The 17,671-nt window shown below is 38.6% G+C and overlaps 1 protein-coding gene across 6 annotated transcripts in view; it reads left to right on the top strand.

Annotated features, from left to right (window-relative positions):
* The window catches only part of HECW1 (HECT, C2 and WW domain containing E3 ubiquitin protein ligase 1), a 422,686-nt gene that overhangs the window by 245,020 nt on the left and 159,995 nt on the right, over window positions 1-17,671 (top strand). For all 6 annotated transcript variants that reach the window (XM_079149876.1, XM_079149880.1, XM_079149879.1 and 3 more), the window contains 2 exons: window positions 14,073-14,148; window positions 15,973-16,142. In XM_079149876.1, coding sequence (XP_079006002.1) covers window positions 14,073-14,148; window positions 15,973-16,142 — 246 coding nt within the window. The remainder of the gene's footprint in view (window positions 1-14,072; window positions 14,149-15,972; window positions 16,143-17,671) is intronic.

A 17,671-nucleotide genomic window follows, 5' to 3' on the forward strand; every position in this document is an offset into this window, starting at 1 on the left:
AGATCAGACTTCATCAAATCTGAGGTACCATGAATTGTAACACCAATCATTGATTTTCTTACCACTAAGCTAGAAAAACCTCTGAAATTAAAATTTCAAGATGCACCAGTGGTCAGTCAAACCCTGACTTCAGAGGTCTTCAAATGTAAAATAATGGGTGTTCTACAATTCATAAAACACAGTCACAGAGGCCTGGTAAGGTGTGGTGCTTCTAATGAGGACTGCTATTTCTCAGCTTCAACTGCTTTAGTGCTGGAAATTCTGATTTTTTTTTAAAGAAGTCTGAAAAATCCACATTGTAGTTAAAATTTCCTGTTTTAAAAAAAACTGTTCTTGGAACTGATTTTTTCAAAAACCTCAAATACTCCATGGGCCAAAGCAAAAGTGTCAGTGGAGCAGACAGCCTGCAGCCTTACCTGTACCCAGTGGGTCCCTCTTAATGGATTAAGCCTGGTGAGAATGATTGACCCACAGAGAATGGGGGACAACTGGGTAATAGTCATCCAGACAATAAAGTAAGATGAGCTAGACTAAGATGCAGTGATGGGGATGCAAAGAAGATCATTTGTCCCTGAAGGATGATGCAGTCCCAAGGATGATGCAGTCCCAAGCTCCATGATTAAGGGATTGCCAGCAGGGTGGAAACAGTGTTGAAGGTTGGTTAGAGACAACTCTAAAATATCTGTCTTTCCATTACCCTTAAGTGCTTCTCAAGACACCAGCATCAGCTGGGAACTTCTAAAAAATGCTGACTCAGGTTTCCTTCCCAGACTTAAAAAATCAGCCATTCTGGGGTAGGTCCTGTGATCTGTCATTTATGAAGTCCTGCAGGTGATTCTGATACATGTTTAATTTGGAGACCCTCTGCACTAGGGTAAATATAGTGACTAAACCATTTTTTAGTGGGCTGGTGATGTAGCTTTGTGATAGAGTATTTGCATAGCATGCATGAGGCCCTGAGTTTCAATCCTCAGTATGGGGAGGGAGAATACTAAGAATCATTGGGGAACATCCAGTTGATTAACTTAGATAGCATTCTCATTAGCAGGCTGCTTCACACACATTCTCATACTTTCTTTTCAGTCAAATGGTAAGCATTTCAAACACAAGACCACTTTGCCCAAAGCAAATTTACTCGTGGTGCTAAAATCTTGCAATTCTATGTGGTCAAAACCAGTCAGAGTAAAGAAAATCATTCCTAACAAATTAACACATTATTTCCAACTCACTATGAAAACTGTAGGAGAAATACCTCATTTTTTCCAATCCCTCTCTTCTCCCCAAGGAGCCCTGAAATTGGGAAGTCTGCACCTTGCCCGCAAAGCAATAAAGAAAGCAGGAGCTGGGAAGACTCTGGGATTTGGCTTAGGAATAGCAGCTTCAGAAAGCAAAAGGAAGCAGAGAGAATATGAACAAGACATAAGCAAAATATGAGCAAAGGAGAGAAGAGCTGTCAGCCTGGGTGTGAAGAAGTGGCCTTGGGGCCTATGGAGTGGAAGAGAGTCCTATGACTCTTGTAATATCTAAACCAGACATTGAGTCATCCCCAGTGAATTGGGGGAAGTCACTGAATTGTTCTGAGCTCTACCTTCACATTTGTAAATGGGGAAGTGAGGACAGAGGGTAAAGAATACCTAATTCTCTACAATTAAAATGGTGTGCATAGAAGAATCGGTTCTGTACTTGGCACATAATTAGTACTCATCCCTGTTACTTATCTTCTCGCCCCTTTGATGGACTATTGAAGTCTTTCTACTCAGGGTAGGAGATGCCTTGGATGCAGCTGACTTAGAGAGTTTTATGATTCATTTTTTTAGTCCCTAAAGGTAACTTGGTCCTTCCGTTTACTGACCTTTCTGTTGGATAACTTGAAACAAGAGGCTTTACTGCGTAAGTCATATTATGAGGCTCTAACAAGGGAAATATACTCAAATGTGCTCTATAAACATTTGTAATGTGTGTGTTTGTTTATAATTTGCTCATTTGAACATTTCAGAAATATTTGGAATTATAAGCAGAACCTGAGCACTGGATTGGTTTGATTTTTTAATTGCAGAGCTATACTTACTTATTACTTCTGAAATATTTATCATAATCATAAGAAGATATTATTGCAACTTTTTTAAACCTTAATTAATCAATTTTATTTTTTGAACATAATAATTTTGTACATATCTATTGAGCTCCAATGTGATTTTTTTTCATCTATACTAGAATTTTTTAATTTATTTTTATTGTAAACAAATGGAATACATCTTGTTTTTGTACATGAAGTAGAGGCACACCATTTGTGTAATCATACATTTAAATAGGGTAATAGTTTTTTATTCATTCTGTTATTTTTTTCCTTGCCCCCACCCCTCCCACCCCTCTTTTCCCTCTATACAGTCCCTCCTCCCTCCATTCTTGCCCCCCTCCCACCTCCCATTATGTGTCATCATCTGCTTATCAGCAAGATCATTCATCCTTTGGTTTTTTGAGATTGGCTTATCTCAGCATGATATTCTCCAATTTCATCCATTTCCCTGCAAATGCCATAATTTTATTATTCTTTATGGCTGAGTAATATTCCATTGTTTCTATATCCACAATATATCCAAATATACCACGGTTTCTTTATCCATTCATCAATTGAAGGGCATCTAGATTGGTTCCACAATCTGGCTACTGTGAGTTGAGCAGCTATGAACATCGATGTGGCTGTATCTCTGTAGAATGCTGATTTTAAGTCCTTTGGGTATAGGCCAAGGAGTGGGATAGCTGGGTCAAATGGTGGTTCCATTCCAAGTTTTCTAAGGAATCTCCACACTGCTTTCCAGAGTGGCTGCACTAATTTGCAACCCCACCAACAATGTATGAGTATACCTTTTTCCCCACATCCTCGCCAACACCTGTTGTTGCTTGTATTCTTGATAATTGCCATTCTACTTGGGGTGAGATGGAATCTTAGGATGGTTTTGATTTGCATTTCTCTTATTACTAGAGATATTGAACATTTTTTCATATATCTGTTGATTGCTTGTAGATCTTCTTCTGTGAAATGTCTTTTCATTTCCTTAGCCCATTTGTTGATTGGGTTATTTGTATTCTTGGTGTAGTTTTTTTTTGAGTTCTTTATATATTCTGGAAATTAGTGCTCTGTCTGAAGTATGAGTGGCTAAGATTTTCTCCCACCCTGTAGGTTCTCTCTTCACATTGCTGGTAGTTTCCTTTGCTGAGAGAAAGCTATTTAGTTTGAATCTATCCCAGTTATTGATTCTTGCTTTTATTTCTTGTGCTATGGGAGTCCTGTTAAGGAAGTCTGATCCTAAGCTGACATGTTGAAGATTTGGACCTACTTTTTCTTGTATAAGATGCAGGGTCTCTGGTCTGATTCTGAGGTCCTTGATCCATTTTGAGTTGAGTTTTGTGCATGGTGAGAGATATGGGTTTAGTTTCATTCTGTTGCATATGGATTTCCAGTTTTCCCAGCATCATTTGTTGAAGAGGCTATCTTGTCTCTATTGCATATTTTTGGCACCTTTATGTAGTATGAGAAAATTGTATTTATTTGGGTTTGTGTCCGTGTCCTCTATTCTGTACCATTGATCTACCTGTCTATTTTGGTGCCAATACCATGCCGTTTTTGTTACTATTGCTTTGTAGTATAGTTGAAGATCTGGTATTGTGATACCCCCTGCTTCGCTCTTCCTGCTAAGGATTGCTTTAGCTATTCTGGGTCTCTTATTCTTCCAGATGAATTTCATGATTGCTTGCTCTATTTCTGTAAGGTAAGTCATTGGGATTTTAATTGGAATTGCATTGAATCTGTACAGCACTTTTGGTAGTATGGCCATTTTGACAATATTAATTCTACCTATCCAAGAACATGGAAGACCTTTCCATCTTCTAAGGTTTTCTTTAATTTCTTTCTTTAGTGTTGTATAGTTCTCATTGTAGACGTCTTTTACCTCTTTTGTGAGATTGATTCCCAAGTATTTTATTTTTTTCAAGGCTATTGTGAATGGGGTAGTTTTCCTAACTTCTCTTTCTGAAGGTTCATCACTTATGTATAAAAATGCATTAGATTTATGTGCATTGATTTCATATCCTACTACTTTACTGAATTCACTTATGAGTTCTAAAAGTCTTCTGGTGGAATATTTTGACTCCTCTAAATATATAATTATGTCATCAGCAAATAGGGATAGTTTGAGTTCTTCTTTTCCTATTCATATCCCTTTAATTTCTTTGGTTTGTTTAATTGCTCTGGCTAGAATTTCAAGGATGATGTTGAATAGAAATGGTGAAGGAGGGGATCCCTGCCTTGTTCCAGTTTTTAGGGGGAATGCTTTCAGTTTTTCATCATTTAGAATGATATTGGCCATGGGCTTAGCATAGATGGCCTTTACAATGTTTAAGGAATGTTCCCAATATCCCTGTTTTTTCTAGTGTTTTGAGCATGGAGGGATGCTGTATTTTATCAAATGCTTTTTTCTGCATCTATCACAATAATCATGTGATTCTTGACTTTAAGTCTGTTGATATGGTGAATTACATTTATTGATTTCCAGATATTGAACCAACCTTGCACCCCTGGGATAAAACCCACTTGATTGTGGTACACAATCTTCTTAATATATTTTTGCATGCAATTTGCTAAGATTTTGTTGAGAATTTATGCATCAATGTTCATTAAGGATATTGGTCTGAAATTTTCTTTCCTCTTTGTCTGGTTTTGGTATCAGGATGATATTAGCTTCATAGAATGAGTTTGGAAGGATTCCCTCTTCTATTTTATGGAATACTTTGAGGAGTATTGAAATGAGTTCTTCTTTGAAGGTTTTGTGGAACTCAGCTGAGAACCCATCTGGTCCCTGACTTCTCTTTGTTGGTAGGCTTTGGATACCTTCTTCTATTTCATTTCTTGAAATTGATCTATTTAAATTGTGTATGTCCTCCTGGTTCAGTTTAGGTAATTCATATGTATCTAAAAACCTGTTGATGTCTTCAAGATTTTCTATTTTGTTGGAGTATAGATTTTCAAAATAGCTTCTAATTATGTTTTGTATTTCAATCGTGTCTCTTGTGAGATTTCCTTGTTCATTCTAAATTTTAGTAATTTGAGTTTTCTCTCTCCTCTTTAGTGTGGCTAAGGGTTTATCAATTTTGTTTATTTTTTCAAAGAACCAACTATTTATTTTGTCAATTTTTTCGATTGTTTCTTTTGTTTCAATTTCATTGATTTCAGCTCTGATTTTAACTATTTCCTGTTTTCTACTACTTTTGGTGTTGGTCTGTTCTTCTTTCTCTAGGGCTTTGAGTTGTAGTGTTAGGTCATTTATTTGTTGATTTTTTTTTTTTCTTCTTTTATTGAATGCACTCCATGAAATGAATTTTCCTGTAAGTAATGCTTTCATAGTGTCCCAGAGATTTTGATATGATGTATCTTTGTTCTCATTTACCTCTAAGAATTATTTTATTTCCCTCCTGATGTCTTCTGTTATCCATTCATCATACAATAGCATATTATTTAATCTCCAGGTGTTGGAGTAGTTTCTCTTTTTTATTCTGTCATTTATTTCTAATTTCAATCCATTACGATCTCATAGAATACAAGGTAGTATCTCTATCTTCTTGTGCTTGCTAACATTAGCTTTGTGGCATAGGTATGGTCTATTTTAGAGAAGAATCCATGTGCTGCTGAGAAGAAAGTGTATTCGCTCTTTGTTGCATGGTATATTCTATATATGTCCATTAAGTCTAAATTATTGATTACGTTATTGAGATCTATGGTTTCTTTGTTCAATTTTTGTTTGGAAGATCTGTCCAGTGGTGAGAGAGGTGTGTTAAAATCACCTAGTATAATTGTGTTGTGGTCTATTTGATTTCTGGAATTGAGAAGGATTTGGTTTGACATACATGGATGAGCCAATGTTCGGGGCATAGATATTTATGATTGTTATGTCTTGCTGATTTATGCTTCCCTTAAGCAGTATGTAATGTCCTTCTTTATCCCTTCTGACTAGTTTTGGCTTGAAGTTCACATTATCTGAAATGAGCATGGATACTCCAGCTTTTTTGCTGTGTCCATGTGCATGGTATCCTTTCACCTTTAGTCTATGGGTATCTCTTTCTATGAGATGGGTCTCTTGCAGGTAGCATATTGTTGGATCTTTCTTTTTAATCCAATCTGCCAGTTATGTCTTTTGATGAGTTCAGGCCATTAACATTCAGGGTTATTATTGTGATATGATTTGTATTCCCATCATTTGGCTCATTTTTGTTTTATACACAACTTGGTTTCTCCTTTATTTGGCTATTCCTTTAGGTTAGTTCCTCTCTTTGCTGATTTACATTGTTGTATTTCATCTCTTATGGAATATTTTGCTGAGAATGTTCTGTAGCGCCAGCTTTCTTTTTGTAAATTCTTTTAGCTTTTGTTTATCCTGGAAGGATTTTATTTCATCATCAAATCTGAAGGTAAGTTTTGCTGGGTATAAGATTCTTGGTTGGCATCTGTTTTCTTTCGGGGCTTGGTAAATGTTGTTCCAGGCCCTTCTAGCTTTTAGGGTCTAGATTAAAAAATCTGCTGATATCCATATTGGTTTCCCCCTGAATGTAATTTGATTCTTTTCTCTCGCAGTCTTTAAAATTCTGTCTTTATTTTGTATGTTAGGTATTTTCATTATAATGTGCCTTGGTGTGGGTCTGTTGTAATTTTGTGTATTTGGAGTCCTATAAGCCTCTTGAACTTGATTTTCCATTTCATTCTTCAGATTTAGGAAATTTTCTGATATTATTTCATTGAATAGATTTGTTCATTCCTTTGGTTTGTTTCTCTAAGCCTTCCTCAATCCCAATAATTCTTAAATTTGGCCTTTTCATGATATCCCATAATTCTTGTAGATTCTGTTCATGATTTCTTACCATCTTCTCTGTTCAACTTTGTTTTCAAGATTAAATATTTTGTCTTTGATGTCTGAGGTTCTGTCTTCCAGAACCTATTGGTTATGCTTTCTATGGAGTTTTTAATTTGGTTTATTGTTTCCTTCATTTCAAGGATTTCTGTCTGGCTTTTTTCAGTATCTCTAACTCTTTATTGAAATGATGTTTTGCTTCCCGCATTTGCTCTTTTAACTGTTGATTGGTACGATCATTCAAAGCCTGCATTTGGTCTCTCCTCTCATCGTTTGCTTCTCTGATCATTTTAATTATGTACATTCTGAATTCCCTTTCTGACATTTCTTCTGCCATGCTGTCATTGGATTTTATTGATGTAGCATCTAGGTTTGTTTGGGACATTTTCTTCCCTTGTTTTCTTATATTGGTCAGGTATCTACCCCTCTAGTAGTGAAACTCTGAGATATTGCAGATTTCCTCTATTGACTTATAGTGTCCCTGTAGATTTCCAATAACTCACCTCCTAGCCTTCGGTAGCCTAAAGTCTTGGAAGAACTTCATAATGCAGTGATACACAAGGAAGCTGCCCCTCTAGGGGTGGTGGCCTTCAGGTGGGGTATATTTCCTGCTGGTGGGCAGAGGTGCCTCCACTTGTTGACCAATGGTCAGTCAAAAGGGGGACTAGACTGCAGCTGGGGCATGGCTGGTCTGTGCCTGTGTCTCTGGTTCTACCGCCCTGGTGGGAAAACTTGCCCGATGGGGAAAACTCACCCCGTGGGGACATCTTGCTGGGCAGCTCTCCTCCAAGAAGTTTCCTTCGGTCCAGAACTACCACCTGGGCTCAGGGGCCTGGCCCTGTGAGGGACTATCTCTGAGCAGCCCTCCTCTACCATGTTCCCTGGGACTGGACCTACCGCCCAGGCCTAGGACCCTCGCTCTGCGCTGAAGCCTCTTGCTGGGCGGCCCTCCCCTACAATGCTCCAGGTTGTCTGGGTTCACAGCTCCAGTGGGGGAGTCTCACTGGGCAACTCTACTCCACAAAGTTCCCTGCATTCCGGGACTACTGACCCATCCAGGGAGCCTCGCCCAGTGGGAGAGACTCACCTGGCGGCTCTGAGTTGGTCCTGAGTCTCTTAGTACCTCCTCTTCTTGAATCCTGAGTCCTGTCAACGGGCCTCCAGTCTCTTGTAGGTGTCTCAGAAAGGGAGCCACCCTTCAGATGATGATGGCCACACCCTCAGGAATAATTCAAAGTGCCTGCACCAGCCTCCAAAGAAGCTGAGGAACCACAGCCCACCTCAACGAGGGTGTGCTGAGTCAGCATAGAGGCAAGTGCAGTGTCACTCAGCAGTAGGGGGGCAGGCAGGCAGGCTCAGCAATTGCGTCCTACCTCAGCGTGGGGATCGGCAACCTGGATAGCTCTGCACCATGGCATCCGACCTTGGTTTGGGGGTCGATGAGCTCTAACTGAAACTTTTATCATCTGTAATTTTATATATCTGGAGTGGAAAATGAAGTATTCCATCAAGTTAACATTTAGTAACAATTTGTGCAAACAAAGTCAACATTGATACCCAAACATTTTAAATCTTAAACAGAAAATATTACAGGCAAATAGAATTTTAATTTATAAACTTATAAAAACTGATGAGGGGGCTGGGAGTATAGCTTAATAGTAAAGCATTTGCCTAACAGGCTTGGAGACCCTGGGTGCTTGGTGTGATTTTGTGTTAAACATATTTTAAATTGACGTGGACTAATTGTACATATGTGTGAGGTAAAGTGTGACTTTTCCACACATGTATATAATGTATAATCGCCAGATGGGGGTGATTGGCCAGAAACTTCAATTTCTGGCATCATTTTCAATTGGGTTTTCTGTACCTAGACTTTTTTAGACTTCTGTAATTATTTGAGAATAATCATGGGTATGTAAATGAAGTTACCACATCTATTACCTTAGGTGTTCATCATTTCTTAGTGATGGGAACATTCAAAATTCTCTCTACTAGCTATTTTGAAATATTAATTGTTGAGAACCCTAATTATTCTGCTATGCTACAGAACATTGGAAGTTATGACTCCTATCCAACTGCACCTCTGTCCCTAATGCCATCCTGTCTCCATACCTCCCTCCCCGCACCTGTCCTAGGCTCAGACGATTACTATTCCACTCTCCTCTTCTATGAGATCAAATTTTAACTTCCACAGCTAAGTGAGAACATGGTGTTTCTCTTTACATGCCTGACTTCTTTCACATATTTTACATTGTCTTTCATTTTCATCCATATTACTACAAATGACAGGATTTCATTCTTTTTTTATGACTAATATTGCATCAAAGGAGCTAAGGATGTACTATCTTAAAATTTACCAAATTGGTATGTCGATTTTTTTTCACGCTGAAGTCACTTGAGCGACAGTAACTTTGGCAAGGTCCATTTGACCTGTCTTTCCCTTCCTGCAACAAGACAAGTATTCTTTTGGGAGGGCTGTCCTTCACATGCAGAGGCTGGAAAATAGCCTTTATCACCAGAGACTGCTAATGGGGCTGCAATGAACCTGAATAAACAAACTCTGAAGTTACCCCTATCTTCCACCAGCTTCTGCATTCCCCCAACCCCCTTTTAAGTGATAACCTTAGCATTTATTGCCCTAGCCAGAGATCCATCTGCCCTGTCATTCCTTCACAAATTTATTGTTCTTTGTCTAAAAAGTATAAAAGCATCCTACTTTGGTCATTTCTTAAGACTTCACTCTTTTGTGAAGATCCCCATGTACATGTAAATTTAATAAAACTTTTTTGCTCTTCTCTTGTTAATCAGCTTTTCTATTAATTGAAGTCCTAGATCCAGCCAAAGAGACCACATAAACATTAAGGGGGGTAGAGGTAATCTCTCTTATATCTACAGTGTTTATATACCACATTTTCTTTATTCATTCATTCATCAGTCAGATTTTGTTTTTTAAGGTGGTTTAGAGGTATATCAGATTATCTTATAGACTTTACCTTGAAGGCAAAATATATTGAATTTTAAGGGAATCTTTAATCAAAATGGAACTCCTAATTCCCTGCTTTGGACTGCTGATATGAAACAACTTGGATATTTTTTTTTATTCCTAATGTAATACTACCTTGCTCCTGACTTTTAGATTCCATTGTAAGTCATGGATACTTGTATTTTTCATTTTTAGATAAATCTGAGTTATCCGGACCAGATGAATAGATAAAGGCTTAGGGAAGCCAGGAACTTCAATTTCTGGCATCATTTTCAATTTGGTTTTCTGTAACTAGACCCCTTTAGGAGAAAGAATTCTGTAATTATTTGAGAATAATCATGGGTATGTAAATGAAGTTGCCACATCAAAATGGAGCATAACCAGGCAAGGGTCCTGTGGGAAGTGCCATGTATACCACGAGGAGAGTCTCTAGCTGTGACCCAAAGGAGGTAAACCCAGAGCTCAATCATTGTGGGACACAGTTCAGAGAGTTCTTTCAAATCTCCTTCTTTAGCTACAAAATGCATACACATTTTACATTTAACTTTATGTTGTTATGTCTATTTTTTTAATAAAAAACTGTACTTAAAATTTTGAGTAAAATTAATGCTTAAAAGAAGACACCCTTCCCCTGGGCACATCTGCCTACCTCTAAGAAATGACAGTGCCCATCTGAGAAGTCCTAGGAGGCTGGAAGGTGGAAGAAGTAGGCCATGGTGCATATATGACTGAGTGATTAGACACAGTTGAGTATTTTTAGAAACAGCCTCATCTTTCATGCAGTGATACCGTGTAAAGGCAAGGTAGAATCTGAATAATGTGGTTAGAGAGCAAAGGCCTCTTGTCAACAGCTACGAGTCTTCCTATTGTTGAAACAGAATCCCCCTACTAGAGTGAAAAGAGCTGCTAGCAACTCTGCTTTGCTGAACTGCATTGTGAGGTGTGTCCCAAAGCCATGCAAATTCATACTTAAAACTTTTAAAAGACAGCATAAGAATGGAAGCAGGAGAGATGCATCTGAATTAACCCCAAAGCCCTCAATTCAACTCCAAGAGCCTTGCCAATCCCTATGGAATCATCTGCACACCACCAACAAGCTTGGTTAGGAATCTGCTAAGCCATTTGCCAAGTAGGCTTTGTTGTGGAAACATTTATGAGGAGCTGCCAGAGCTGCTTCAGAGATGCAGGGGCAGCCCGACCCAGCTCCAAGTGATTGGAATAACAATCAGACCTTGGACACAGACCAAAGGGAATGTGTCAGACCTGAGCAGACAAGCAAGTGCCCACATCCCTGATGTCCCCACCTCTCTGCCTCAGGTCATTTCAGGGTGAAGCTATTTTGAGTGAGTCTTTGTGTCATTCTCACAGTCAACAAAGTGGAGTAGAGTCTGTCTGAGTGCAGCAGATTTCTCAACCTCCAACGCGCCTCTGCAGCTCATCTCCAACAAGAAGTCAGGGCGTCCAGCCTTCCCAAGATGGGGCAGACATTTTTACTTCCTGGAAAATATTTGTCACAGCTACTATTGCTTCCATTTTATATCATCAGGCTGGCCCTCAGATGACTTTGTAAATAATGTTAATGAAAAGCCAACTTTGGGTAGAATTTTATGGAGTCTTAAATAATATGGGCTTCCCCTCCGAGCATCTAAAGACTTCAGTACTTATTTTTCTGTTGATAGATCTGATGGTTTTTTTAATTCTTTAAGTTAACTCTTAACTGATAAATAAAAACAGAGCATATTTATGGAGTACCCTGTGATGTTTCAATGCATGTATGTGCTGTCTAATGCTTAAATCAGGGTGAACATATATATCTCCTCAAACATGAATCATTTATAGTGAGAACACATAAAATCATTTTTTCTAGCCTTTTGAAATATACAGTACATTACCATTATCTGTACTCAATCTACTGAACAATAGCACACCAGAACTTATTTCTAACTGTAACTTAGGGCCTATTGAGCAAACTTTCCCCAAAACTCCCTCTCTCCTTTTTTGATGCAATAAAGATTAAAAAAAAAAAAAAAAAAAAAAAAAAAAGCCTTCTTTGTGCATACCCTGAATAGCCAGCAAAGGAATATTTAAATACAAAGAACAAAAATATGCATGCTTTTAAAAGGAAGGAATAAACACACTGTCCTTTGTTATCATGTGTGTTTAAGTTAATTTTAGCCTGGCAAGGCTAAATTTTTATATATTTTTTTAAATATAAAAATTGGAATCCATTCACTCTAAACTTGTATTTCTATAAGGCTCTGCTAAAATGATGGTTTTGTTCTTTCCTCAAAGAACTTGTATTCTAAGGAGGCAAGGTAAGTATACAAGTTTTTAAGCTAGAATGAGGAAGAAAGACTTTAACAATTCATCCTGACTGTCTTGGTTAGGCACGTATAGTTCTGTAAGGGAGTTCATCCTGCCCAGGCCACCCATTGCCTTTGCTCAGGCAGAGTTGAAAAAGAAGAAAATTCCATAATAGTACGGGATTTTGAAGCCCTGACTATTCCCTGGAGCACTGGTCATATACAAGTTAAAAGATTGGTCTAGTCTGAGGATGTAGTCTCCTTTATTTGTTGATCATTTCTCTGTGTCAGGCAATCAATAGGAAGAAGAAACACAAATTAGAAAGGAATGGTTAGTCAGCTCTGCGTCTCTATGACCAGAATACCTGACAAGAACAACTTAAAGGAGAAAAGAACTTATTTTGGCTCGTGGTTTCAGAGGAGTCTATGGTCCGTCAGCTTTAAGGCAGAAACATCATGACAGAAGGTCATGGCAGAGGAAAGTTGCTCAGTTCATGGCAGCCTGGAAGCAGAGCTGGGATGGGGGATAGTTTCCAAACTCACCAATCCCAGCCCTGTCTTACTCTGGTTCTTTATTATCAAATGAGAATCTAAGAGACAGAAATCTGTTAAAGAGTTTGACAGGCTCCTACCTCTCTTAATGCCAAGCTCCGTTCCATGTGCCACCCCCACTGGTTCCCTCTGCCAAGCAGACCAGCATCACGAGATGCACCTCACACCTGAGCCTAGCAAGATTTGCCTGCAAGCTGTGGCCAAGCTCACAGGTCCACCAGGGATACCTACTTCAACAGGAGGAAGTAGTCTAAAAACCCCTTCTTATTCTCTTGAGCTGAAGCTGTGAGCCCTAGCAATGTACAGTCATTAATCCTGGGAGGTTGATGGGAACACTCAATCACAATTCTTACACCATCAAGAATACTGAGAGAAAAAAGATAGAGAATAAACCCCCTTAATGTTAATGTGGTCTCTTTGGCTAGATCTAGAAATTCAACAAAGGAACTTTGAACAAGAGATTATTGAATTTTCCATTTTTTCCCTTCTTCAATATAGATTATCTTCTTAAAGATGGATACTGTACAGATTGGCTTGATACTCAGATTTTTAAAACTTGTTTTCTATAAACATAACATATTCAAAGGTAACTAGGAAGAGTTCATTCTGCTTTGGAATAAATACTCAAAAGCCTTTCTGAAAAAAAAAGTTTTCCTAGAAGAGAATGGAAACAAGGATTTCAGCAGTTTCGGTTAACCAATCAACATATATTGAGCAATGACAGAAAATAAAACATTTTAGCAACCTGGTTTCCAAATACCTGCTAGACTGTAGATAATCCATGTAACAATTATGTTCTGAAATTTCCCAAGAAGGCAATTAATTAAATAACAGACTTCAGAGTAGCTTCTTAATGCCATGTTCGGGTTTCTCCCTAATGAACAGTTTCCTAGAAATCCCTAAATAATAAGTGGAGATACAGCAGTTTAATACTGCTCTTTGCTAAATGAAAACACATTATAATTACAATAGTGAACATTCATTGACCTATCATTCTACTGCCTTAGGCACTGCCTTAATAAATACTTTTTGCAAATTTGAATCCGAAAAGGCATTGTTTGCATAAATAGTTACAAAGGACCTATAATATTACAGTAATTATGTTTGTTGATTTCTCTGAAAAGTACCCCTCACTCCCATTCGCAGATCCTCCATTAGGGGGAAGATTAGGTTGCCAGCTTATTTTAATCAATAGTCGTCCAGTGAAATCACAACACTGCTCTCTTCCTGGTCTGTAGTTGGAGAAATAACAGTGATTTAGCCTGTTTGTGCTGGAGTGTGAGTATCCATTTCAACGCTTGTTTTGCTTGTCTCCCATTTTCCTTCTTCTTACAGATTTTTAAAAGCATTGGCTCTGATGAGACCGTCCAAGGGCAAGGAAGTCGGAGGCTGATCAGCTTTTCTCTCTCGGGTATGTGTTGTTCATCTAGAGGCCTTGTGAAGAGAATACAAGAATGAGAATGTCAATCAAGAGTAGGAGGCCCTTTCGATTCCACTCTAACTTACAAATTACAACTTACTCAGCCTCTCTGTGTCTCGACTTCCCCATCTGTAAAGCAAACAAAAAAAGTGTTCTACTCAATTCCCCTTGACCTAATAAAGATAATGGAAAATTCAGTAAGTAATAAATGTAAAAGTACTTTGAGGTGATGGGAATGGAAAATGCTCTTCTGGTTTTCCTCCAAGACCAAGTTGCAATAATTGAGAGTTTACAAAGGGAAAGTTGGAGAGAACCAGGGGAGAAGAAGCAACTAACCCTTCCTTTGTCTAAATAAAACTTCCAGCAGAGCCCAATTGGTAAAACAGATAAAAACTATTTCAAAAAGCAAATTCATGGAAAAAGAAGTGGAATTCAAATAAATTCTGCTAATTTAGTTAATAGTATTTTAGTTAATAATTAAAAGTTTAAAAGAAGTACTGAGGAACTTTGGCTAAAATGATATATGAAACTGAGGACTTCACACACTCCATTCCACCCAAGCGATCTTTAAGAGGACCTAATGCCATGAAGCCCAAGGACTCCATTGAGCACAATTTGAAAACTATAACCTTAACATGTCAAACCAAAAAACGTTCCAGGTCATGAATGTCAGAGATCAGAGGTTACAGACATACAGTGCATGAGCCTCCTTGGGAAATGGACAGTTATCTGGTACTTTTCAAGTCAAAGTGAGCCCAGGAGAGCAAATAAGTGTCTAAAGATCCATTGACAATATTAGCATGTGTCTGTCTAGGTTGAAAAAAGTGAGAGAAGAAGAGATCTCAAAAATTTTGTATCACTAGGTCAAGTCAAACAACTTCTGACTTTTCATTCTCATGTTGTTGTTGAAATGCTTGAGAAACAACAATTATTAATACCAATCTCCAAAATAGTAGGAAAGAGGAATAATACACAATTGTGTGCAAGAAACCAAGAGGAATTTTCACTAACCAAAGCTCCAGTGAGGTCCTATAGCCCAAGAGGGATGCCATGCAGGGCAGCAGAGCAGAAATAGGGAAGGGACAACGTCTCTATTCCTTTGTCCCTATTTTGCTTCCGACTTGCAGATCTGGGCTCACAGACCTACCAGAGGAAAGAAAACCCTTCCACCTCAACATGATTCAGATTGATAAGATATCAATGTGGCTCATCTCCAACAGTGCCCCATATACTATTTTTCTTATACTTAATCCAAAACAGTTCCCAGCAATGAAATGTAACTAGTGTTATAAAGTTGATAGCTAAAAGAGCAAGTCTGGAATGGTAATGGAGTTCTAACACTCAGTAGGTGGATATGTGTCTGTGTGTTTAATTCGCTGTTTGTGTAAGAAAAAATAAATAAATGCTGCTGCAAGTATCAAAGTAAATTCCATGATTCAGAGAAAGACAAGGTAGAAAGATCAGCTAATCTATAGCTAAGCAGTCTGTGAAGCTTCAAAAATGACTAGATGCTGGTCATCTGAGTAGTTGGATTCATTTATTACAAGGATTTCTCACCAAAAAGCAATTTAGTATATATTAGTTAATGGTCCATATATATGGAATCAAATATCCCATAACATATGCTAATAAATTTTCCAAAAATAGATAGATGTGTTTCCAGATAGACACATTCATCCACATTTGTAGTAAGGTAGAAAATATTCTAAAATCTGAAAAGATTTTTCTATGTTTTTAATAGACTTTTTTTATGCCTCATGTGCTATTTAATCTCATTAAAACATACTTAAATTAAAATATTGCTTTATTTTATAGATTTCCAGGCTATGGGGTTGAAGAAAGGGATGTTTTTCAACCCAGATCCTTATCTGAAGATTTCTATTCAGCCTGGGAAGCACAGCATCTTCCCTGCCCTCCCTCACCATGGACAGGAGAGGAGATCCAAGATCATAGGCAATACAGTGAACCCTATCTGGCAGGCCGAGGTGAGTGCTGAGCCCCTGAAGGAGGGCTAAGGAACAAAACCAAGTACATGACCCTAATCTTAAAGTTTATGTGATTTTCTCTCCTTTCATGAGGCCCCAGGCTCTGGTGCTCGCCCCCTGGCTCTGAGACTTGGTCCCCGGAGGGAGTTGTGTTCTCTGTAGATTTCTGCTCTTGGGGATCTAATCAGGGCTGCTCATTGCAGCTACTCTCAGTAGCTTCTTTTCTGATTCAGAACCTGTGCCTGCATGCAGACGGCCTTTCTCTCTGCCTTTATGTGGGAGAAGGAAAAAACTGTTCGGCTGAGACTTGCAGTTTCTCACAACTCTTCCTGTGTACACAGTCTTCAAGCAAGAATGTCCAACTGCAAATGTAGCTCTCTAAACCAGTTCCACAGATCCTAAAATTATCTGGTTCCTGAGACGAGTAAATCAATAAGTCTTAGAGTATTCCTGATTGTGTTACATATCATATTGCTTGATTTAAACAGATATGAAGCCTCAGCACTATCCATCTTGGTGGTCTATAGTTTCCGGCAGCTTGTTAGAGTAGTGAACAGTCTGATTTGTCTGAAAAGGCACCTCTACTTCTGAATGTGTCTCCTCTTCCTGCCAGGAATTAGGGGATTCCTCAACAAAGTCACACGTGAGACTTGACTGTATAGTGACTAAGTCTTCTCCTAAAGAACATGCAGGAAGTTGTCATAACCCATTTGGCTGCCTAGCTCTCAGTCTTTAGCTTGCAGATACAACTGGCAAACTTTGTAGGTGAAAAAGCAGGAGGCTCCAGGCAAGACAGTGGATGCAGTATAAGGCAGGGGTCAAAAGTACAGCTTTTTGCCAAGTGCAGTGGTGCACACCTATAATCCTAGTGTCAGGAGAATCACAAGTTCAAAGCTAGCCTCAGCAACTTCGCAAGGACCTAAGCAACTTGGCAAGGCCCTTTATCAAAATAAAAAAATAAAAAGGACTGGGAATGTGGCTCAGTGGTCAAGTGCCCCTGGGTTCAATCCCCATAGAAAAAAAACAAACAGAAAGTACAGCTTTCCAATCACACAGACCTAGGTTCAAATCCCAGCTTAGCCACTTAAGTTTTATAGATGTCAGAGACCTGTTATCCCCAATTGGAGCCTTGGATTCTTCTCATCTCCCTGTGACTGAATGGATATGTACTCCTACCCATGGCACTTGTTTCAGACAAGATTACTTCCTTTATTATTCAGAACAGACCACCTCTGAGGTAGAACTTTCAAGCATCCTTGACGAGAAAATGTAATTAGATATTTGGGAGCAGACCTGTTTCATTGTCTCTTAAATTATACCACCTCCTTCCTCAGCTTAATGACCCCTCTCCTGGGCTTCACAGAAGAGCTCTATTAGAGCTCTGAAGTGGGCATAAGGGAAATAGAGCTGTACTTAAACTTCCTACTAGCTTTACTTGTCAACAGATTCTAAACACTGACAGTATCCCCAGCATGGAATAATGAATCTTAAATCATTTTTTTCTTTAGTCCTGGTTATTCTCACCAATT

Source organism: Sciurus vulgaris (assembly GCF_902686455.1).
Source record: "Sciurus vulgaris genome assembly, chromosome: 8".
Lineage (NCBI taxonomy): Eukaryota > Metazoa > Chordata > Mammalia > Rodentia > Sciuridae > Sciurus > Sciurus vulgaris.